Here is a 24,506-nt window from a genome sequence, read left to right as displayed (position 1 = left end):
GTTTTTTGCCAATAAACCGAAATCCCCGCCCACTCTCTCCTTTTCCCTGGCAGTGATTGGCTGGCGCGTAGGCGTGTTCGCACCTCTCCGGCACCCTGCTCCTCGCTGGCGCGAAGGCTAGAGTGGATGACGTTATAGGAGCAAACGCCTCGGCTCGCTATTGGACGAGCGGGCGGCTGAAGGTCGCTCCGGATTGGTCATCGCCTGGGCCGTCGGCGAGCGAACACGGAAGTCGTGGCGTCTCCTGAGTCACCGTTGCTATCAGCTGATTTCTTTCTTTCTGAGTGAGTAACGCGATTAAAATCTCTGTTTTGTGCTCTTTTCTGCTGCGTCGGTTTGTACGTGCGATTCGTGTCGGCGTTTCCATATTCCTCCGCTGCGGGACGCGCCGTTAAAACTTGCTGTTTGGGTTTTTGGAGGGCTTTCCCGGACAGTGTGTGAGTGTGAGTGTGTGTGCATGGCTCGCATGTTAGCAAACGCGTTTGCAGTGAAGCGGTTAGACAGTGAATTTCACAAGAACCGTTTCGTCATCGCTCTTTCCCAATCTGCTGTTGCCCATGACTACAAAACAGTCCACGTTACATAACCTTACACGCCCAGGCGGGTGTTTCACCAAGCCAGGCGCTGCTTCACTAAGCAGGATTTAAGTTAGCCAGATAACTAAAACCAAAAGACGAACCTGAAGTCAGCTTCCTATTCGAATTTTCCCGTTCCACCTTAAATGGTGCTGTAGGTACGTGTAACCCTCTCTCTTACATGTAACTGCTGCACCGATTTAAGGTGGCACGGCAAAATTCGAACAAGAAGCTGGCGAATAGGAAGCCAACTTCAGCCTAGTAGCTAGAAGCCCGTCCAACAGGAGGAGAGATGAGGGACATTCCTATTGGACACTCCATACCTTTGTGTTTTAAAGGGAAAGTCCACTGACTTTTCGAAACTTGTGCATAATTTAATGATTAAGATTTATATGAAAGTCATTCAGAGTGATTTGATTTTGAAATGCTCTGGTCTAGAGAAAATTGCAGAGTCACAGTTGATCACAGTGATGGTGATGGGAACCAGACGTCACAGAAATTTACTGCATTATATTTTTACGAATACGCCGCCTAAAGTTTGTGACATTGTTTTACTGAAGTCTTGAGGAAAGGATTTGGCATAAAACATATTTTTGAAAGCCACTCCTGGCGAAGGGGTACATGTGTGGATGCCGTTGTGAGGCAAAATAGTCCCCAAAGACTATTAATTTTTCCAGATTTACCACTATTTTACCCTGATGAACACATCTAAAAAATATCAGAAGACGTGTGTAACTTCACTGGTCATTTATGATGGTAAATGAAATGGCAATTTTTGTGTTGTACACAACGCAACCTCTGGTTTTATCACCACCTTTGTAAAGAAGTCGGCAGGTTTGGGAAGAGTTGGCAGGTTTCTCTAAAATGAATCATTTCACATCAGACTACTCTGAATGACTTTATTTACATCTCAATGACTGCATTATACAGAATTTTTAAAAAATCAGTGGAATTCCCGTTTACGTTAAGCAGCTTGCCTGGAGACCTCCTGGGTTCTCAGTGAACTTGCTGGAGTAGCGCTCTGGCCAAAAAGAAAAAAGTAACCATCTGTGGTAAACATGACCGGTCACATCCTACAGTGGGACCCCAGGAGTGAGATTTAAAGGCTACACCCTTCTGATGATGTATCTTGAAGGTGGGAGGAACTGTTGGGAAAACTACAGGTGCTTTGGGGCAGACACATGAGGGTGGGCTGTTAAAAATATTATAGCTAATGTTACTGCTATGAAGCTGAACATCACATCTGTATTTATTAGCCTCTACGTCAGTGCATTTCCTAATTGTTGTGTAGGGCTATTGTAGTGGCTATTGGGTGTATTTGCATAGTGCATGCTGGGTATTGTAGTGAGAGAACATTGATGGATAAAAATGCATCTTTTTAAAAATGTGAATTCTGTCAAATTGATAAGGCTGAGAAATGCAGTGCTGCCCTGCACAATATTACATAACATGACAAACAGCATGCTAAACGCAGGTTTAGGCCGTGATGCTGTTTTAAGACAAAAGTGGGTTTTCTTATAATGGGTAGGCTTAACTTTTGGTTCACTGAAAAACACATTTATGAAATTTATGAAAATACAGGGTTGCTGTCCAAAGAGTGCTTGTCTAGTTTTGCACTGAAGTTTCAGTGCTAACATAGCTAAAAACTAATGGACGTCACCTAAAATCTTTTAGGGTAGGCTAAACTTCAGTTATTCAAAACTATTTAACTATGTTTGAGATAAGGGGGGAATTTTTCAACCTCACTATTTTGTGACTGTTAACTCCTACAATAGCTAACAGAGGATCACACAGTTTTCCTGTATCGTGTGAGGAAAAGCAGCTGGAATGTTTTTTCTGCTCATGATCACAGACACGATATGCTCGCTTGTTGTGCTGTGCCAATCAGAAATTAGCAAGTTTTCCAATCCCCTTCAGTTATGTAAGACTTCTGGATCCGGCGTTGCTTTACTGGACAAACTGATTGCCAACCACCAAAAATGCAAGCTCTACAGCTCCTAAATCATGTTTACCGACATTAAGTCTTGTTGGGTACTGCAATTTTCTCTACTAGTGAAGAAGTTGTTTACAAAGCTGGCCAGCAAATAGAGCCCAAGGGGTGCTTTCACAAAGCAGGGGCCTGTCTCACAAAGCCGTGTTTTTTTTTTAAGCTTAGTTACGTCTAACACTGGGTTTTCAGTTTTATAACTGTGGATAAGTTTTTACTGTGATACACTGACGTGGCAACTTACGATCGATAGTATCACCAATCGCAGATAGTTTCCATCTGTCGCGACTGTCAATCAAGGTGGACATTTCAGATATTTATTTAGATAAATTGTATGGCAATCAGTTTTCTTTTAACAAGTTTTCTTTTAATATGTAAAATTAGTTAATGTCCTGAATCAGTCATGATATGTTGTCTGGCTTTAGTAGATTATGTAGCAGTGTGAAGTAGGTCTATTTTTATGACGATGGTATATTGCACGCAATATCCCAAGCCTACACTGGAACAGGTTAAGTACCAATCAAACATAGATATCAAGAATATAAAGCAATTATTACTCCAGCGAGCACTAATGCAGTGGTGACGTAATTGCTTTTTACTGTTATAATTGCTGTACTTTCTAAATATGTACACAGTATGATTACTTTTCTCTTCTTTGAAAAACAAACCACTTGACTTTTCATGTTTCACGTGATTGGCTGTTTGTCATGAACATCAAACTTTCTTGTGCCTAGCAGGATTAATCACAGCTTGAGTAACTAAACCTGGGTTAACAGAGAAAGTTGATATCCGCCGTTGTAAAACGAGTTAAATACAGCTGCGTTTGTTGAAAGTCAGGAACCCTGTCTATGTTGGATGTGTTTGGTGAGACAGGCCATAGGACTTCTCAGTTAGCTGGACAACTTAAACGTAAATTGTCCAGTAGGAGCAGAACTAAAAGGCATTCATTTTGGATGAACCACCCCTTTGGGCTTAAGTTATCCAGGTAGATGAGAGACTATGTGAAACACCCACCTGGTTAAGGAAAGTTAGTTGCATTTGATCATTTGTACGCTCTGTCTCCCTTTAGGTTTTGGTGAATATTATATGTTGCCTTGAAATCGGGGTGGTTGTAAGGTTGTTTCGAAAAGTTTTGATCATGAGTATTGAGAGGAAAAACGTATGGTTTCTGAATCACCTGAAGAAAGTGAAACTGAGTCTTGTGACTGCATGGGGAAATCATCTTGCTTGTTGTGTTTACCAAATTTGGTAACCACTAACCGCATGGTCTACTGCGTTTCACATGGGAAAAGTTATGTTATGCTGAAATGAGGTTGTGATTGAAACTTCATGCGCACTGTTGCTTGTCATATTTAGTAATATTTTTAGACTGGTCGCAGGTGAGGTTGCTACGTCCCTTCCATTCCACACTTGTTAAATGTGACACAAACGTTTGTGAAGTTTTTAGTCGGAAGTCAGTTTTTCACTTTGAATGGAGGCGCATTTAATGACCTACATTTTCCCCAGAAACTGGTGTTCAGCAACCTGAGCAAATGACTAGTGCCAACCTGCACATAATACTAACTTCCACTCATTTAGTTCCATCGTTTACTCTGTCAGGGCTGCTGAACCTGCCAAGCACCACTGCCTCAGTTGAAATGCCTAATTGATGGGCCATGATCATGTTACAGGTCAGGCTACACTTTAAATAGCCTCATGACTTGCACTTGAATTGGACTGAATCTAGGCCTCCACAGCATATGTTTGTGTATCTCCATAGTAATAACATGGTGATAGTTTTGGCGTTGGAGTGCACCGTTCTTTAGTTAGTAGCTTTTAAGCCCCTGTCCAAAAGGGTAAGCACTTGTTATGCAACGAAATTAAGAATCTAAGTGGTTTATGAAATACAATACTGTGCCCACACAATACTTTGACTTCCTGTCCCTAATCTTGAAATAGGCCAATGGTTTGGGCGCAAAATAGGTGTATACATTCCCATGCTTACATACCTACTGTATACAGATGAGAATGTTTGGCCGTCTTCTTTGACTATGTATAGACCAGTGGGTTTTAATCTAGTCTTTGAGGTCCCTAAGCTAGTACACATTTCTTTGTTCCAGCTCCATCACATCACTTAGCTAGTTAATCAAGGGCTGATTTCCCAGACATGGATTAAGCCTAGTCTTGGGCTAAATTGCAATGCCAATGCTAAATCACTATTGGGTTTTCTTTTAGTACAGGCTTAGGCCTAATCTGGGTCTGGGAAAGTGGCCGCAAGGGCCGTAGAAAGCTGATTAGCTGGCTCTGCCAATTGTCAAAAACCTTTGGACCAGCTACCACTGGGGGTATATTGCAAAGCAGGATTTTAATGTTTAGCCAAATATTTCAAACCTAAAGGTCAAGCCAGTAGGCCAGATGAGGCAAGGGCATTTCTACTGGACATTCCTCACTTTTGGCTTTAGTTATCCAGCTAACTGAGGAATCCTGCTTTATTATTATTATTATTATTATTATTATTATTATTATTATTATTATTATTTTTTACCCAATTTTCTCCCCAATTTAGTCGTCTCCAATTCCACCCGCTAGTTAGGACTCCCCCAGTCACACAATACTATCAATACTAGGAGGGTGAAGGCTAACACAGGCTTCCTCCGAGACCTGTGAAGCCAACCACCGCATCTTTTCGAACTGCTGCTTACGTAACGTCACTGGACAGCTGAACGCTAACCGCCAGATCTGTTGCGTCAGCTAACAGACGCCTGCACTGACTAGCATCGCGTTCAGTGATGGGGGGAGAGGGAGGGGCCATCCTACCCACCCAGAAAGAGCGAGGCCAGTTGTGCTGTCTTGGACTCCTGGCTACGGACGGCTGTAGCATCACCAGGGATCGAACTCGCGATCTCCTGATGATAGGGCCAACGCTTGGTTGCGCCACTCGGGAGCGGAATCCTGCTTATGAAATATAAAATACACTTACGGCATTTGGCAGACACACTTATCCAGAGCGACTTACAGTTTAATCATTTTACACAGGAAGGCAAAGGTAGTGTTAGGAGTCTTCCCCAAGGACTCTTATTAGTATAGTGTAGGGTGCTTGCCCAGGCTGGTTGAACTAGAAGGGTGAACTGCTCAAATAAAATAATATGACATTAGGGTTTTTTGTGAATCTGATCAAGAACTTGAGTATGGTCCAACTTAGAATGCCATTGTAGTGGTTGGGCGTAACTGTGTTTCCTTTAGGCCTCAAGGTAGTGGACATGGAGGCATGTCAAAAGCAAGTGTTTGTGTGAAACCGCAGTGTGTCTGCATCGCCATAGTTGTGGAGTATCTCATGCTTGGGCCAGTAAGTGTCACAAACTAGCTCCTGTGTCTCCGAAAACTGCCAGCGTAAGCAGTGGGTTCTGTTTGACAGTTAGAGCGCCAGTTATGTGTCGTTTTGTGTATTAGGTTGCATGAAAGCTGTTGTCCCTCCAACAGTGAAACAGACCCTAGTTTGGCTCTTAGAGGGCAATTTGACACCACTAAAATCCAAACACCCTCATTACTCACGTTTCCCACACTTTCATGAGGGTCATGATGGAATCTTCTAGCTGTGAGCAGATTTCTAAAGTGCTGAAGTGATTTGAATGCGGATCTCTGAGGATCTCCGAGGCGCAGGAGGAAAACAAAGCCTCTACTGGCACGTTTATGGGAATAGAGATTCATTTCTGCAAGCTTGCTGTGCACCCATTGCTTTAGATTGCTTTTGATTCAGACAGTGTGATTGTCTTAGAAGGAATGAATGACATGTTGGAGCAGGCAGGCTAAGTCTGAGGAAATGGAATGCTTGGCAGTTTTCCTTGCAAGAGAAGGAACATGCATATCTCTCGCTCTATCTCTCTCTCTCACTCTGTCCGTCTCTCCCACACTAACAAACTGTATGACAGCATTTCTTCTTTGCAGCCTGCATTGCTTTAGCAAGCATGCATGCATGCATGCAGTAGTAGGCGGCACATTATAAAGTTTATATCATGGTGAAATTATATATTGCTGATGTCAGAACAAACCATGCATCTCCATTTTTGTTGTTTTTCAGTTCTATATAGGTGCACTTTGTAGTTCTACAATTACAGACTGTAGTCCATCTGTTTCTCTGCATACTTTGTTAACCCCTTTCACCCTGTTCTTCAGTGGTCAGGACCCCCCATGGACCCTCACAGAGCAGGTATGATTTGGGTGGTGGATCATTCTCAGCACTGCAGTAACACTGACATGGTGGTGGTGTGTTAGTGTGTGTTGTGCTGGTCTGAGTGGATCAGACACAGCAGTGCTGCTGGAGTTTTTAAACACCTCAGTGTCACTGCTGGCCTGAATAGTCCACCAACCAAAAATATCCAGCCAACAGCTTCCTGTGGGCAGCGTCCTGTGACCACTGATGAAGCAGATGAGCTATCATCTCTGACTTTACAATGAGCAAATGGGCTAAAGGCTAACGCTAAAAATGTTTCTTTCTAATGTCTGCAGGCTGACTAATATTACCTCAGACTGCAACTGACCACACAGCAGGAGATGAGCTATTGCTGAAACCTCTCTGACTCAGCCATTAAGCTAAATGCGATAACCTGTTTTGGACTGTTTGAACGTGCTTATTTGCATGGTATGAAGGTTGTGATAAAACTAAAACCTTGAAAGGAATTTTAACCAATATACTGCCCGCTACTACATTGGATGCATGCATAAATGAGAGCATCCACAGACCAGTCACATGCACTAACTTCCTCTGCAAATAGTACTATGAACTCTTGAGAAGAGCCTTATAACCTTATAAATGTTTCATTAGTAATTGTTTTATAACTGTTAACCTTCAAAGATTTTAATACTTCCTCCACCATATACTGCCCTCCAGTGCAGCTGTTTGGACTGCTAGAGGTCTCTTCCTGCATATCTTCTGCACGATAAGGGTTAATCACATCAGCCCTAATGGCTACAAAACACTTTAGTGGTTTTATCATGCATTGTTATCATGCCTTGAACTTTGATACAAGACCGTGCTATGCAGAGAAGCTGGAAAACAGTTGCAGGATGGCTGCTTTAGCCATCTCCTTTATTAGCATGCCTTCAGAAGAAACCAGAAATGAAAGTCTAATTTCTTAATGTAAGGAAGTGAAAGTGATCCAGTCACCGCGTTTGCTGTTCTGTTGTCAGTCTTTGCAGAACTTCACTTTCTAAAGAGCGCATAGATATTGAGAACTACAGCTTTGGGGTCATTCAAACATGTGGAAAGCGTTGCTATTTTGGTGTTTGCTACTAAAAATCATTCTGCACTAACAACAGATGTTCTTCATTCATCCGTGAGCTTGTGGCCTGTTAAAACATCACCATGCCAAATGGTTGGACCTTGCATTCTGCACATGGCTTGATTTGTTGATAAGGTGTATCGCTTGATTTCTCTGCAGGCCGAATCGTTTAATGTGTAATCTTTTGCGCTGCATATTATAACTTGTGTAAAGTGGCTTAATTTCAAACTAATGGTTAATCAGTGACAGAACTTCAAAAGCATGTGGGTTTCTAAATTCTTGACCTATGCTACTTAACTGTTTATAGACACCAGCACTAGTAACAGTTGAAATGAACATTTAATGACGACTGGACTAACAGAAATGATTCAAATTTACTTTAACATTAAGGTGTGTGTATGTGTATGTGTATGTGTATGTGTATGTATGTGTATGTATGTGTGTGTGTGTGTGTGTGTGTGTGTGTGTGTGTGTGTGTGGGTGTGTGTTCGCCCCCCCCCTTTCCTTACGGATGCAAAGTTCTGTTATGACGGCAGCAATATGAATGAATGTCCAAATGCAATCTTTACAAATGCACAATGAAACTGGAATCATATAGGCTTTGTTAGATATTTACTTACTTTATATGTTTATATTTGATAATATATAAACATATATAATTTATAATTGCATTTCTTGTACTCCAGAAGACAAAACAGTTTTGGCAGTAGCTACTGAGCTAAAATATGTGCATTTTATACATTTTATACATGTAACTGAATTTATAAATCTCTACGAATAAATGCTGTGTCTCTCCATAATGCTAAAAGGGTAGGTTTAGTCCTGATTTCTTTGAACGTTTTAATTTTATAAATCGTAATTGAATAAACGACAGATTGACAGATATGTACGTCAAAAAAAATATTGGACATCATCGAACAATTCCCATCTCGGTGCATCCCTAGCCATCTTGCATCACCCTTTTTAGTGTTCATCAACTGTTGTTCTTGATGTTTATGAGCATATTGCTGTACACCGATTTCTAATGCAAGCTGACATAAAGTTGCCTGTAGACTTAAACGTATTCTTCGTCAGCTCTGTTCGTAAAGGGCCATTCCCTTCACTGTTTTGCATCCAATATTTGTCTTCTGAAGAAAATGGAAGGTGTGTCCACTCTTTAACACTTTCATCATGCATATTTCCCAGCAAGACTACGGTCACTGTGTGTTGAACTTGCTTGGCGATGACTGCTTTGTTTGCTCCAGCTGCTCTGCAGATTCTGAATAAAGGCTAACTGGAGGCCCAGGTGGATTGCGCTTGCCGTTGAGTAATCCTCATAGCCGATGCAGTGAGTGAAGTGCGTGGGGAGGGTGGGCTGAGCTTAAGCAAGAACGTGCACTTTAGAAGAGCGGGGTGCAGGGCACCTGCGGTCAATCTACTGTCACTACAATACACGGTGCAGTCAGCTGAGGACGTGCAAGCATCAACCTGCTTCCCACTGTAGAGGGTGTGACTGAGGGAATGTAAACCATGCCCTGCAGAGACAAGGTGTACTGCCACAGGAATCTATAGCAAGCTAGTATGTCCTAATGTTCAGTGTGTGTTTGTGCAGGGGAGGGTGGGAGGGGTCATCTTTAAGATAAATATTGTTGTTATCGTAACTTGCAGAACAGTTGTGTTTGATCTGCGGCTTGCTTTGTGTAACTCAGTTCTAAGGCTGTCACGATAACTCAGCTGAACTTGATAATCACTTGTTATAACCTACCTTCTCAGTGAATGTGCAATGACTATTTGGCACTTTGCATGGTGATAAATTAGGGATGTGCATTCTGATTATTTTTGATATTCGAGTATCCATAAGAGTTAATGAACAGCTATTCAGTTAGAGGCAAAGGGAAATATAGTACACTTAACTACTTGCAAATGCAAACAAAACAACAAAACTTGAAAATACTCTTGCCACCCGTATGCCTGCCTGCATGCAAAAGGGAGACAGAAATTGGCAGAAGACCCCCATTGTGTGTAATAGCTGCCCTCAGAGATCATCTACTCGGCTACACAGTAAGTCATATTGTGCTTGTCGACAAGAAGACCTGGATGCAGTTTGAGCAGGTTGACAGGGGTTTCAGGACTGTATTTGTGGAAAAGATTTGGGTGACTATTGACTTCTAGTGATTATTAGCAGCGTTAGCTTCATCGCTTCAGTTTAAAACTAAACTGAAGATTTTGACTCCAAATGTGTCTCAGCTTATCGACTACATCTTGAATTAGTTTCTCGCCCACCTTTTCTTTTAGATTGCAACAGTCCTGTTCGGTTGTCCAAAAACTTTGATGCACGTTTTCTCCTTCTATCAGAAATAGGAAATCTTCAGTGCAGACATGGTAAGAAATTGGAGAAGGGGAGGCTGGAAACAGAAATAAACAGAGAACAAGCTTTTAGGGGAGGGAGGTGGAGAGAAGCTGTGTGTGTGTATGAGAGAGAGAGAGAGGGTGAGCGAGCGAGAGAGAGAGTGTCACCATCAGAGTTATGGTGGGAGTGGAGAGGGGAGTGAGTGAGGGAGGAGGAGTGAGTTCGCTAGCTCTTCAGAAGAGTACTGACACTGTAAACCAAGAGTGGAAAACTTGCTCAGACTTTCCTTCTGTAAACTCTTTCCTCGGCGTTTAACCACATAGCTCCTCCGCTGCTCTTCTCTCAGGTAAGAAAGTGCTCAGACAAGCGCACCACAATCGCCAGGCACTTAAACGGTTGGCTGAATTTGTCATTGGTGAACTAGTGAAATGGATTTACAATCATGGCAGACGTTTGCAGTGTGGTTGAAGGGGGTGTGTCGTTCAGGGAAGTGTGTATTCGCTGTTGTGAGCTCCGCTGCAGAAGCAGAACAGATAACACCTAAGCTGCGATCGAGATTGCCTGCACAGTTTATTGTAGCTTGTTAAGTTGAGGAGAAACAGATTCATTTAACTGCCTGTCAGGGCTGCACTGTATTATACTCATTGTATTCACCAGGTTAGCATCTTAAGTATCTGGCAAAGGGCTGCAATTAATGCGTTCTATTGAAGTGCAGAGCCATAGCAATTACAGTCCATTTATATTTGGAAATAGCAGCAATCAAGCGAGTGCTCTAACAAATGAGTAGATTTGCTGTATGTACCGTGAGTGCACTGCATTTTATAAGCATGGTTACAGAGTAAAGATGGCATCTCGGTATCGATGAGTATCTGTATCGGCCCAGTGTTTGCAGAGAATGCTGGCTTGGATGTTTGAGGGGGTAAAACGGATCTAATCTAGCTTCAAATAACGCACACACTGTAAAAATTAGACGTTTCAATTGAACTTTCAGTTCAACCTTCTCCATAGCATTTTCTCAACTTAGTTTAGTCAAACGTTAGGTCTCCAAAATACAGTTTAAAGTCATATTATGTATGATTAGGGATTTGGAGACCCCAGGCGTATTCAAGGAGAGCTATGAAAAAGCTATGCAGAAGGTTGACTTAACTTCACATGGACCAGACTTTTAATGTGTACCCACGTGATGTGGTGATGTTGGCTGTGTGGGTTTCTTCTTGTGGGGTAGTAGTGTTTGAGTTTCAGCTTGATGGACTACTTTTAGATGATCTTAAGTGAAGTGCTTCAATTTAAAAACAGCTCTTTAAAGCTTTATAATTTTTTATAGTAAGTTTGGGCACCTGCGATCACATGACATGTTTTAGTTGATTTTCCAAGTAGAAACAAGGGAACACTCTTCTAGGCTACATCATATTTTAATACACAATTAATTTTTTGCTGAATTTAGATGTTAAATTATTTTCACTTAGAAAATCAACAAAACATGATATTTGATCAGCGTGGGCCTGGGCAATATAACAATATTTAGCGTTACTGTGATAAATTACGTCACAGTGTGCTTTTCTGAGCATATCATGGATATTGTCAGTACTTTTAAAACACTTCCCAACTGCATGTTTGATTACGGAGTATAATTAGTCCTGTTTTGTTGGATTCAGGGCAGCGAAGCACATGAAATGCTAAATATAGATCACTGTATTCGTAGGCACTACTTTGTTTTTTCCAGTTTATCTGACGTCAGGAAAAATACATATTGCAACACTTATGGTGAAAACTTCTTAAAGTGTCGTAAGACACATCCTTCAACATAAATTTTTGCCGTATCGCCCACCTTTAGACCAAGTATCAGCAGAGAATACTAAAACCTGTCCAGAAATGGCACACATTCACATTGTGTGGTGTCATGATGTTAGCTGGACATGTCTTTCTGTGGAGTAGTAGCCCTGCTTTTACATGTTTAACTTAAGGGCTTCAATTAAAATAGCTTATTTTAAAGCTTTAGTAGTTTTTAAGAGCAAAGATCAGGTCAGTATCGGCTGATACGCAAGGTTTCAACATTGGTATTGGTATCAGAAAAGAAAAAGTGATATCATGCCACCTCTGTCATTCTAGTAAGGGTGCCGGCCTGTGTTGCATCGCACAGAGTATGCAGTCATGGGCAAAAGTTTGGGCTCCCTGGTCACATAACATATTTTGTTGATTTTCTAAGTGAAAACAAGTTACCACATCCTCTTACTTACATCCTCCATAAACAATAACTGTTTATGTCCTGAATAAAAAGGAATATGACAGAATGAACAGAAATTGTTCAGAAAAATGCCATGTTTAAGTTCCCTAAAGAGGACGTGTTGGAAAATAAGACCAGGGGAATTCAAACTTCTGCATACGACTTCATGGATTGGCCCCTAAACTTTGTGGCCTTGTTTATGAGTCTCCTGTGGGTACGAGACTGTGGTTTGACTAACAGCATTTTTTAATCTCCGAAGCCCAGAGAATTTGGTTATGTGACCATTATTCCCGTACGGTCACAAACCAGACCACAACCACTACCGTGGTTTGATGCTCCACTGCTACTGCCACAGTATTACAGGCCTCTGTATTGAGGTGCTCACCCTGTATACTGATACAGTCAGCAGGGTTTAATTGGGCTGCAGAATTTCACTCATGTCCTTCAGTCCATTGCCTCTACATAAAGTTCACAGTTCACATTTGCTTTCAAAACAGAAATGCATGGCACCAGCTATTGACATTTTTTAATTAAAAGAATCAGTTAGGAGTTGTATAGTAACTTTACCACCCGTGAACCTTATTGTGAGGTGTGTGTTGATAAAGCTAATAGTATGACTGCTGAATACTGGCCCTATGTTTAAAGCAAGGGTGGCCAGACTTTCTGTCTTAGAGGTCGATTGGTAATATCAGTGTTAGGCCAAGGGTCAGAAAGACAAAACGGCTAACTAGCTTGTTGGCCTTGTTTTCACACGTCATAAGTGTATATGGAAAAATTTGCAGCATGTGTGCTTTCATAGTGTTGACAAATGTAGTATCCTTTAAATACTGTGACCATTTCCTTACATATGACTGTTCTGACTTTAAATTCCCTGAATAAAACAATTCCCATGAAGATGTTCTTCACTCCAGTGGTCCCTAAACCTACTCTTGTCTGTGTACCACTGTCTGTTAGATACATTTTCTGTTTGTCTTTACCTCATAGCTGGTAGCTCTGTATGTGTTGTGATGCACCTATGTTGCGATTTGTAATAATCATATGGTATTAAAGTTGAATCGGAAATTAAAACATTTTTTTTCCCTTAATCTTTGAGTAAAATATGATATTTGGGTGGGAAATAATGATGTTTTGATTGGATCATGAAAACAGGCTTTCTGCCTGTAGTGCACAGTAGTAAAATCAAACATGAGAAAGAGTTCAGAAGTGGGCATAAGTGGTTATACAGATTGCGAAGAAGCAATAATTTTGTATTTACAGTGATATGTGCTTCATATTAACAAAGTAAGCTAGATCCGTTCTAATTTCAGGTTTAATTTAAGGGTCAGAGTTTTAAAAAATATTTAATAATGACTATTACGATAAATATTTGGGGGGGGGGAATCATATCTTAAAGTTATATAAAAATGTCTGTTCTCTAATTGGGTGAAGGGGTAGATTAGGGCAACCTTCTGGCTGGCCAAATCAGACGTCTTCGCAGGCTACCTTTGGCCAGCCCTGGCCTAAAGCGTCTAAAGTGTTTAGTTATTTACTCACTGAACCTGTTTTTTACTGATCCAGATATAGATCACTAATGGAAACTGTTGAGACTTGTACAGGTGAAATAATTCACTGGTAATACATTGATAAAAGCATGCAATAACTAGAATTTCAACACCTCAAAATTAAAGCTATGAAAGCGTACTAGTGAAAACTTTGATCTTGCATGCTAAATGTCCATGCTACATTTATTTGTTGAAATTTGAATTTCTGATATCAAAAATTTGGTTTAAATGTAGGAATTTTTTTCGGTTTATATTTTCTGTAATAACTTGTAACAGTAATAGAATGTAATAAAATGTAACAGTAATAGTTATGAATAGTTAATAAAAGGCTAGATTTGTGTTTTAGACATCGTGACCCCTGGTTTCCATCATCACCACTGTAAAGAAATCAGGTCTGTAAGTTTCCGTAAGTTACTCTACAATGCACCATTTTACCACCCAGCATCAAACCACTCTGAATGACTTTGTTTACATTTCAATGACTGAATTATCAAATGTTGATAATGGTAAAATAGTCATAAATCTGATTCTTCGGGGAGTATTTTGGCTTACAACACCCTGCATGTACCCCTCTGCCAAAAATACATTAAAATAAATGGATTAAATTACATTCTCAGCCAACACTTCATCACAAAACTATCTGTCAGACATCAGGCAGCTTATATTAACCCATTTTCAGTAATGCTGGTCTGTAAGGGAGATTTCAGAGGCATTAAACTCCTCAGACGTTTGGTTCCTATCGCCACCACTGTGAGCAATTCTGACTCGGCACATTCCTGTAGAGAATTTCACGTCAAACCACTCTGAATGGCTTTATTTACATTTCAACCATTAATTATGCAGAAATTTTGAAAAATCGGTTGAGTTCCCCTTTAAAGTCTCCTCAGTTATTTGAACTCACGTGAACTTAATCGTTTAAACACCACGTAGTAAACACACGCCCCCCTCTTCCTCACAACTGCTCGGAAGTGTGTTAGGTCTCTGACCCTCGACTCCTCGTCCATGAACAGTCGTGCAGGGGGTCGGCGGGGGGCTCTATTGTAGTCGTGAACGGTCAGCGGACCCTCGCTGAGCGGAAGAAAAGGCGCTTCCTCGCGCTTTCCTTCGAGCAGTACAACGCCGTCACGTACGACACGCCTGCGAACGCACGTGTCCAGCGTCCGCTCACATACCAGCGCTGGAAACCGACTCGGGAAGCGGGGAATGGATGTATTTCGAGCAGCAGGTACTCCGGTCCATTCACGTCTAACGACGCTTTAGCTTCGAGTCCAGCCAGATAAAGAGATGAACTTTTCTCGATCGGGAAGGAGCTTCTTGTTCGAATTTCCCGTTCCACCTTAAATGGTGCGGTAGCCGCTGCGCCATTTAAGGTGGAACGGGAAATTCGAATAAAATGAAGTCTTTAGCTCCATTTCGCAGTTTACGCTGACAGTTTCTCTATTTTAAAATGACTGAAAGGTTCACTGTGTGGAAATAAGATAATAAAGTAAAAAAGTGTAGTAAACGTTAAGGAAACGTTAATGTTGTTGTGAACAGTTTAAACGCTTCTGTTTTACCTGAAGTGTGTGAGGAGACCTTTGTGTACAGGTATGCCAGTGGAAACATTCAATCGTTTTACCTCGACCTTGGGCCTCAGTGGGGATATTCCTTGTTGTAATGAAGTTTAATAAATGTGTCTGTTTCTTTAAGACCCTTTTTGGAGCTGCTGTTAGGTTTTAAAACGAAAGTATCCTTGTAAAGGTTACGTGTGTTTGAGGAAGAGAGAAGCAGCCAGGAGTGGGTGTTGGAAAGTCCGAGGCACGAGTTCTCTGTAATGTTTTGGTCCTGTTTGGGTCTGTTTGGTCTCTAATGCTCTGATTTTAGAGAAGTTCCTGGTATGAGCTGGGCTTCTAAACTGGTATAGCATGATATTAACACATGGTGTTGCTTTTGAGTTTTGGTCAAGTATTAGCTATATTATTATAGCTATATATATATATATATATATATATATATATATATATATATATATATATATAACGTGTGTATATGTGTCTGTATGTATATACTATATTCTTATATATTGCATTTGATAGATTATCTTTTGATAGATTATTATATTCATAATATAATCCCCAACAGTTTCACTTTTAATTCTAATGTGTGCACTTTGCACATGATATCTAAGACTTGACAGTTAAGTGCAGTTCATTTGCTTAGAGCTTCAAATTGTCTTCAGATACAGTTTGTAATTTTAAAAGTTTTAGTGTATTTTAAGAACAGAACAGTCCAACCAGAACAGGCTCCAGTTTCTAAGCATAGAGTATGTGGAAGCATGAGTGCATTAACTTTATTAATGCAAACTTAAAGGAGCGTTCAGTACCATTTTATTTTTTTATGTTATGCATGTTGTGTAGTGCAGCTTGGCATCCTCTAGGCTCACTGGTTTGACAGAATTCAAGATTTTGTTCTGTGTTCGTCCATCAGTTCTCTCTCACTACAATACCCATCCATGCAGTCTGCTAATACATCACACAACCCTTGGGATTAAGGTGTGCAACAAATCCTGACTTCTAGCCTAGTAGAGACTAGTAAATGCATCTGTGGTGCTAGTCGTCATTAGTGAAATAGCACTAATCTCAAATAGTATCAAACTTTTCTCTTTTTATTCATCCTAAAGCAGTTTTGCTAGTCTCTAAAGCAAGAAATCTCACGGTAGAGAATGTCATGGCACTCCTGTAAGAGGTCAAGTGGCCGCATTTATGACTAATGTAGCGCTGATTATTATTTTGTGTTATTTTACTTTTTACTGGAGTCCTCTTTAAATGTGATGGTCTGACACTGTAATATATTCTGAATATATTGTGATTTTTATTTATTTTTATTAACGCCTTTCAGCCCTAGTTTCAGTGGTCAGGTTTTAGCTAAATGAGGGCCTAAAGTATTACAGTGGATCTGCACGACTTTGCTCAGAGGAGCCCAGAAAGGGAAACTTGCACACCTTCTAATTGTTCTGCGTTCTCCGCCAGTGTCCCCAGAGGTCAGGGCTCATGTGGAGTTTTCAGTTTCCCTTTCTTGTAAATCAGGGCTCATCCAATAAGTGCTGTTAAGGAGCGTATAGCTCACGATCAAGGTCGGCTCGGCAGGTTGGAATGGTGTAAAGCAGAGTATGTTGTTATGTGCGTGTCTGCTCCTGTGTTGCACAGACGCAGACGTACATGCTTGCCCACACACATGCGCTGAGGCTGTAAATAGCTTAGAGAGTAAGGTTAATTAGACAGCCAGACCTTCTTTTTTTACTGTGTCTGGGGTGCTTTAGGCTGGCTTTACGTGGTGAACCTTTCATGCAGCTAGTTGCATGTTGTAAGTTGTCTGCAACATGAACTTGACAGTTGACAATCCAATTCAAAAGCAATCAAAGTTTCACACAACATTTGTAGTTACTCCTCTAGCTGGCTAAATTAGCAGCTCATATTTTTGATACCTCACATAATTCTCGCTATAACGTCATCTGTGAGGTGTAATTTACATATTTGCAGCATTTGTGTCATCTTTGTATATTTTTTTCCTAGCTATCATTGACATTCTTTTTTTTTTTTCTATATCTATATGTGTCATTTATCTATCTATCTAGTGTTCTCTGTGATCTGTTTGAGCTTTTATCTGCGGTGTGTATGTTAAACCTTTGAGATTTAACGGTTGAGTAGCCATTACGGATGAAGCCTACTTGATGTCTCACTCATTTTGTTCTAGAAGCACTACAAGTTCATTGAGGACCACATAAGTCCTCTCTTTTGTAATAATTTTCAACCTTGGATTCCAAAATAATCTGAGCTCTGCATACAATTAGGGGGTATCAAGAGGAGAAAACAAAACTAGCTACATAGGCCATGTTAACAGCAGCTAAAGAGGAAGAAAATGTGGCACAAGCAGCTGTTTAAACAGCTATTAGCGTTAGCTGGCTAGTTAACGCAGCTGTTTCCAGAAATATTAACTTTTAGAATCTTACGTTTGTTGTAATGGCTCAGCAAACTGACAAAATGAAAAACTGCCAATCTTGAGTCAGTCAGGGGAGGGTGTCCTTTTCAACTGCCCAATAAACCAGCTTCTGTTTTCCTTTCTTGTCCATAAATGCAGTGTTTGATTTGATGTTTCATGAAACTTGAACAGCTCTTGCAGCTGTTCACCCAACATGTTTAAAGTTCAGTTATGTTCACGTGGAGAAATACGTGTTGCTGTAGTTTGCGTAAAATCAGTAAATGAACAATGTTTGTTTTAACTGGCGGTAAACAACTTTTTACCATCGTTGGCGACTATTACTGCTGTAACTTATGTAACTGTCACTGGGCATAGGCCTAGTGTGCGAAATGTTGCTGGCCTTTGACTGACCAAGAAGTTTACTGCCATGACACTGATAACTTTCTCCACTGTGTGAGAGAGTTGGTGTGAAACATGGTGTGTTTTTCAGCTTGTTTTAGGGTGTTTTTCACATAGTTCTTTTTAAATGCACCACGCTGAGTTCTGTTCAAGTGAACCTGAAAGGGGAACCAACTGCTTTTTTTAGTTTTTCTAGTCTTTCTGGTCCTTTTTCGATGAGATCTCAGACAACTTCTTGTTCAGACCACAGCTCCATTAGAACTCAGACCCCTTTCGCACCACTTATGGTGTGCGCAGTGCTCGCATAGTGGGCAGCGTTCTCTGATAAAACTAACCTTTCGGTTGGTGAGATGCTCTCCTATTGGCCATGCTGAAATGATTGGCTGAAGTGCATCGCACAAAATTGGAAAAATGACACTGCGTGTCTTCTGAGGCGGGTTCTGTTTTCCCCTGGTGAAAATCTGCATCTGCAATGAGAATAATGTGTTTGAGAGAGCAATGGTGAATTTTCATTCATTCATTGTTTATTATTTGTACCTTTTATAAATGATCCTTGGTGGTCTGTTTTTTTTTTACCTGCTGAAATGCTGGAAGACTGTGGCTGTGTGTGTTCGGCGAGCCTTGAGGTCTTTGCCATAAAGTAAAAGCAGACTGGGGCTGTTTTGTTGTCAGCAGGCACAAATCAATCAGGAACCTCAAACGAACCAAACAGAGACCACCTCGGTAGGTGGTCTGAGTTCAGTTGGTTTTTGGGGCCGTTTAGAGGGATCTTAGTGAGTTTGACGTGTTTACATATGCACAGAAAATCATGGCTCAGCGGTCCTGAAATTGTCCAAGTGTGAAAACGCCTTGAGACTGCTTGTACTATCCTCACATTTTCTAAACACTTCAAAGTGTCAGACTGAAAGCCTTAACTTTTTCTTCCCTGTTACAAGGGAGGTCTGAACAGATAAAATCCTAAATGCCACGCATTCCCAAGAAAGCAGCCTCCAAAGAAAACAGTCTTAAAGAACCCTCATAATACATGCTTCCAAATCTGGTCAAATGGTCACTCACAGGACTATGAAGGACACTAACAGCATTTCTAGAAGAGACTGTAACTCGTCTTCTTGTTTTCTATTGGCTCATGCTTCTTAAGAGTTGCAAATTCATGTGGTTGAGGTTTACCTAGATGATCTCAGCAGGGGAAAAAAAAAACCGAAAACTTACCAGAAGTAGATTCCTCTTGCACTTTGCTACATTTCTTGGTCAAGGAAAATTTCATTTGCGGTCGTTCAGGCCGCAATCACAAAAGCATTTTTGTATCCCTAAAACACAAGTCTTTTCAATTAAAACAATGCTTTGACAAACGGCAGGCAGCAATTTATGATGGTGCATGAAAACTAGGCCTTGTTGTCTATTAAGAGCTCATCAGACTTGGACATTTTTAAATATACGTGTTTTAAACTTACTGTCCACTCTGTAAGACACACGTACACTGTTGGTCCAACTTGTAGATGTAAAGTTGGAGATGACACGTCATCTGTTGCTTGCGCAGTGTGTGTCAGTCACCCTCTATTCCTTCATCAATGGTCGGCTGCTAACCACAGGATGCTGTTATCTGGGTATTTGTGGTTGATGGACTATTCTCAGTCCAGCAGTGAGGCTGAGCTGTTTCAAAACTCTAGCAACACACACAAGCACTCTAACATACCGTCACCATGTCCGTGTCGCTGCAGTGCTGAATGATCCACCAGCTAAATAATACCTGCTCTGTGGTGGTCCTGTGGGGGCCTGACTATTCAAGAACAGGGTAAATGGGAGCTTACAAATGATGCAAAGAAACTGATGCGCTTAATTGTTTCTGAACACACAGCAGGCCCAGAGCTGCGCTGCGTTTCTGACTCATGGTTCTGGTGTTTTCTGTTTTAGCAGGAGCTGTAGCAAAGCCACAGCAGGAGCGTGGGAGAGAGGAGGAGAGAGAGGAGGAGTGCGGGAGGAGCTGGAGCCGAGACCCAATGAACACAACATCCGCCGATACCATGGTAGGAGTGTAGTGAAAGTGTGTTTGGCGCGGACATGTGCAGAAACTGTTGTCGAACCGCATAGAGTTTACACATTAGGAGTCAGATTAAGTCTAGTATTAAGGCGGGTGTACACTACATGTCTTTTAAAATCTGACGGAAAATGGTGAGCCTCACACACGTAGCATCGGTCTTTTACAAAATTTCTTCTTTTTTTTTTCATCATCAGGGCACTACACTATATAATTAGGCAAAGAGAGGGTGTCACACAATTGCGTTTCGGCTACGGTCACTCTAAACTCGACATTTCCTCCGTTATCAGTAGGCTTGAGCCGATTTATGATGGTATTGTGAATTGCTGATAGATTCCATCATTTGCGATGACCAAGTAAAAAATGCAAAATGTGTTGTCCATGGCATAAAGATGTTACATTTGTCTTGTAATCTTTTAGCTTGTTTTCATTTAATATGTAGTCCATTTTAATATTAGTCTGAATATCTTGGTTGCTTCAGAACATTCTGCCGCAGCACAAGGCTTCACTTTTTAAAACAAAGCCTGTAATTGTTAAACCTCCTAATAATAGTAACAATAGTCTATAATGACAGTAACAGTAGCCTGTAGCCTATATAAGCTTCACTCTAAGCTGTAGCTGTCTTATTATTTTAACAATAAGCAATTTAAAGGCTGTAAACATGCAGTTTGTTAAACCCATTGTAAAAACTACCAGATGATACTAAAAATCGCCAAACCATAGCAGGAACAAACTGAGCTTACACGTTTTTGAGCAAAAATTCAGCTTGTTTGTTTTTTTGTTGTTTTTTTTTCCTCTCTGATTTAAGCAGGCTTTTCAGTGGTGTTACCATGCAACCTACCATGCTGAAACAGATTGTTAAAGAAAGGAGCAGCCTGCTCTCATTTCTTTTTTTTCTAGGAAACTTGCTCTTGCCAGCTCTCAACCTGAAAATTACTTCAGATTGTGAAAATTTGTCAGAAGGGGCGAATTGGGCTAAAAATTGTGTAGTGGAAGCCGGGATTTAGACTGAAAAGCCTCTTCAGTAAGAAATCCTCTCTCTAATTTTACCTATGATTGTGTTTAAACTAGGAGTGGTCAAAAATATAACCTATTGATACTTCTTAAATTGGGAGGTACCGTATCTGCGGTCATTTTATCTGAACGAGGAAGTTTTATCTTGGCTGTTAGAACAGATAAATTGTAATTTAATAGTTATTTGTGATAATGATTGTGGTGATTTATTCTTGTTCTTGGTGTTGTGTGTAAAATGTGTGAAGCATTAATGGCTATTGTTGCAACAAACCTGCATGACCATAAGGAGAATTAAATGTATGTTTATTCTTTTTTTCATTCATATATTTATTCGTTTATTTGTTTTGGTAGCCTTTATAGGAAAAGCTGTTCAGGAAATCCCAACCTTTCAGTCTACGATGCGCAAAAATGTGTCCTTGCTAAATATTAATATTCCATTATTTTCATTTTGCACAGTGGTGAATGGGGCTTTTGTAAGTTTGTATTTTTTGCTGTTGGCTTAAAGAGGCACACTATTTAATCATAATGCATCACTTCTCATGTCACCACAAGATCCAACAGCTTTATTTAACACCGAATTTTAAAGTCTGTATCGTGCAGCCCTAAACGTCATTTTGTCTTCTGTGCTTGCTGGTGACGTGGTGTGAAATTTAAGTGCCTTTGTCTCGTATAATGCACGGATGGCATGTAGTATGTAGGGATATAATTTTTTTTTTTTATCTTTCCTTCCTGCTTTAGCCATGGTACATACCAAAAGTGAGGTGAAGGTCACTAATGTTAGGCACTTTGGTGGTGGTTTGTTGCTAATGGAATGAGGAAAAGTGTTCAGGTCATATACGGATGCTGTGCTAATGAAGCGATTTCACCTGCTATTGTACCTCAAGACACCTTAGCCTGTATGCAACACACGTAAGAAACTCACCTTACTTAGCCTTTATGGTTCCTGTACTTTTTAGCATAGAAGGATTAAAACATGTGGAACCTGTTGGACTCTACAGTTAGATATATGCTGTGATTTACATTCCTGCTTCACCCCATTGCGTTTTACACATCCTGAATCCTCTTTTTCCTGTTCAAATTCACTTACACTCTTAAAAAAAATAAAGGTTCCTAATTGGTTCTTTGCTTGGATGGACAGTTCTAGGAAACCACTGAAAGGGCCCATATCCTCCTCCTTTTCTAGTATTTATGTTTTTCCCCTGTGGTCCACTTATAATATTTGTGATTTTATGTATCAAAAGCAGTCGTAATTCATTTTTACAGACTGTTTTCCAGCCTCTCTTTATTCCTTAGAATTAAATAGACTGGTTTTGTTAAGATGTCTTTTGAATGAAAGGTAATGATAGGTAAATTACCTTTGTTCTGATTGGGTCATTCATAAAGCAGTCTGAGCTGAAAGACTCCTTTTAAAGCCAACGTGAATGGGCGGGGCTAAACTTTTATAGGCTGAATAGACTTGTATTTAAATTCATTGATTTTTGTGACATGACAAACACACTGAATTCAGAAAAGTGTAGTTTTTTTTTTTTAATATATAAAACAGCTACTTTTATTATGATGTGGACCCTTTAATTGGTACAGCACCTCTACGTTATATTGAAGGTTCTTTAAACCTTTCTGCATCATCTCAAAATGTTTCTTTTAAAGAATCATCTGTTGAAAGGTTTTTAGGGAACCAAAAGTGATTCTTCTATCACCACCTAAACTAAATCCAGTGATTTATATATTTTTTTTAATTATGAAATTATGAATAGAACAGCTACCTTCAACGTCCGCTGCCCTGATCTGCTCAGAATTTCCCGTTTTTGTTTGATTCGTATACTGTACAAAACTGTGTTTCTGAGGTTCGAGTCAGAGTCTCTCCTAATGGATTTCTATCATCACGCCTAGTTGTTCTTTGAGAGCTCCTAGCAGAGGCCTACGTGCCTGGTGTGCTGGCTGTGGCAGCAGTAGTGTATTCTGGCACTATGCCGGGTGTAGCAATACCCCGAGGGCATGAGCGCCCGTCAAGACCCTTACTATCACTGTGCATACGCCCTGTGTATATTATGAGATTACTGTAGGGGGGAGGATTTGCTCGGGTCCTGCATAGTGAATTTCCTGTTCATTTACTGTGCATTTCCTAGCTTACATTGCATATAGGGTTTTCATAGGTTTGTGACCAGGGATTTCATTATTTCCAAAGGAGCAGCTTGACCTGGTGTGTGTGTGTGTGTGTGTGTGTGTGTGTGTGTGTGTGTGTATAGTCCTATTGCAGGGAAGACTCATCTCTCTGTTTTTGGCCAGAGCAGAAATGCTTGTAAAATCACCCTGGGGCAGTGAGCAGATGTTAGGAAGCCTTTGAAGCATGTATATGTACACTGAGAGGAAAAAGAGGCAATCCTCCTCGACACATCCGCTCTTAAATGCTCACGGATGCTGCTGTTTTGGCACGCAGAGAGTCCAGTAAACGTTCTCCCCAGTGCACTGAAGGAAGTTTACAGTTTCAAGTTTCCAGTGTTGCTAGCCTTGTTCCCCCTCCATGCTCCTGGTATCTGCAGGATGAACCCACATGAGTCTAGTGCAAGCACTGTCATGATGTTTTGCCAAGTCTGACACAAGTGGAGTTTGATCTAATGAAGAACTTGCATGTAAAAGGGTGTTCTGGTCCCCTTCTCGTAGTTCGTCTCACAGCTGATCCAGTATCAGCTGTGAGGTATGAGTTTTCAGGCTTGGGTGTGGAAGAGGAAAAGCTTCAGCTGCAGCACTGATTTGTACAGAATTTGTACATAATGCAGTGCCCTCTTGTGGTCGTTAAGATAAGGAAGCAGGTGTTGGTCAGAAAAAAGTAAGTTCTTTGCTCTGAGTGTGTGCTGTATGTTAACAGATGAGTTTAAATCAAATTGTAGATCAAGCTGTAGCAGTTAGTGACCTGTGGGAGGCCTTAATGACCCTATGGTTTTTCTGCTTTGTATAACTCAACCTTGTGTTCTCACTATATGCTTTAAAGTAGACTTTATTGCTCCAGCTGCAGATGTTTTACCTTGTATATGACTGAGCAAATGTTTTGTCGCTTTTCTAATTGAAATTAAGTTAACATATCCTCTACAGGGAAGTTAAATAGGCAAAGGCAGAATTTAATGCACACTTTCTATTTATGTGCTGCATTTGACCTATTGGGGAAAATAATTTTGTAACACCTGCCACT

The 24,506-nt window shown here is 40.6% G+C and overlaps 1 protein-coding gene across 9 annotated transcripts in view; it reads left to right on the top strand.

Annotated features, from left to right (window-relative positions):
• The first annotated feature begins 138 nt into the window (after positions 1-138).
• The window catches only part of mtmr4 (myotubularin related protein 4), a 96,640-nt gene continuing 72,272 nt past the window's right edge, over positions 139-24,506 (top strand). Inside the window, exons 1-2 of one of the 9 annotated variants that reach the window (XM_036580512.1) lie at positions 139-284; positions 20,185-20,294. In XM_036580512.1, coding sequence (XP_036436405.1) covers positions 20,268-20,294 — 27 coding nt within the window. In that variant the 5' untranslated portion in view covers positions 139-284; positions 20,185-20,267. Of the gene's footprint in view, positions 285-9,441; positions 10,496-13,578; positions 15,140-20,181; positions 20,295-24,506 lie in introns of those variants that run through there. The other 8 variants (XM_036580511.1, XM_036580510.1, XM_036580509.1 and 5 more) reach the window with 8 other exon arrangements.

This window comes from Colossoma macropomum, unplaced genomic scaffold (genome assembly GCF_904425465.1).
Source record: "Colossoma macropomum unplaced genomic scaffold, Colossoma_macropomum, whole genome shotgun sequence".
In the NCBI taxonomy this organism is placed as follows: Eukaryota; Metazoa; Chordata; class Actinopteri; order Characiformes; family Serrasalmidae; genus Colossoma; species Colossoma macropomum.
The sequence above is the reverse complement of the archived record's forward strand: the minus strand, read 5'-3'. Positions and strand labels throughout refer to the sequence as shown.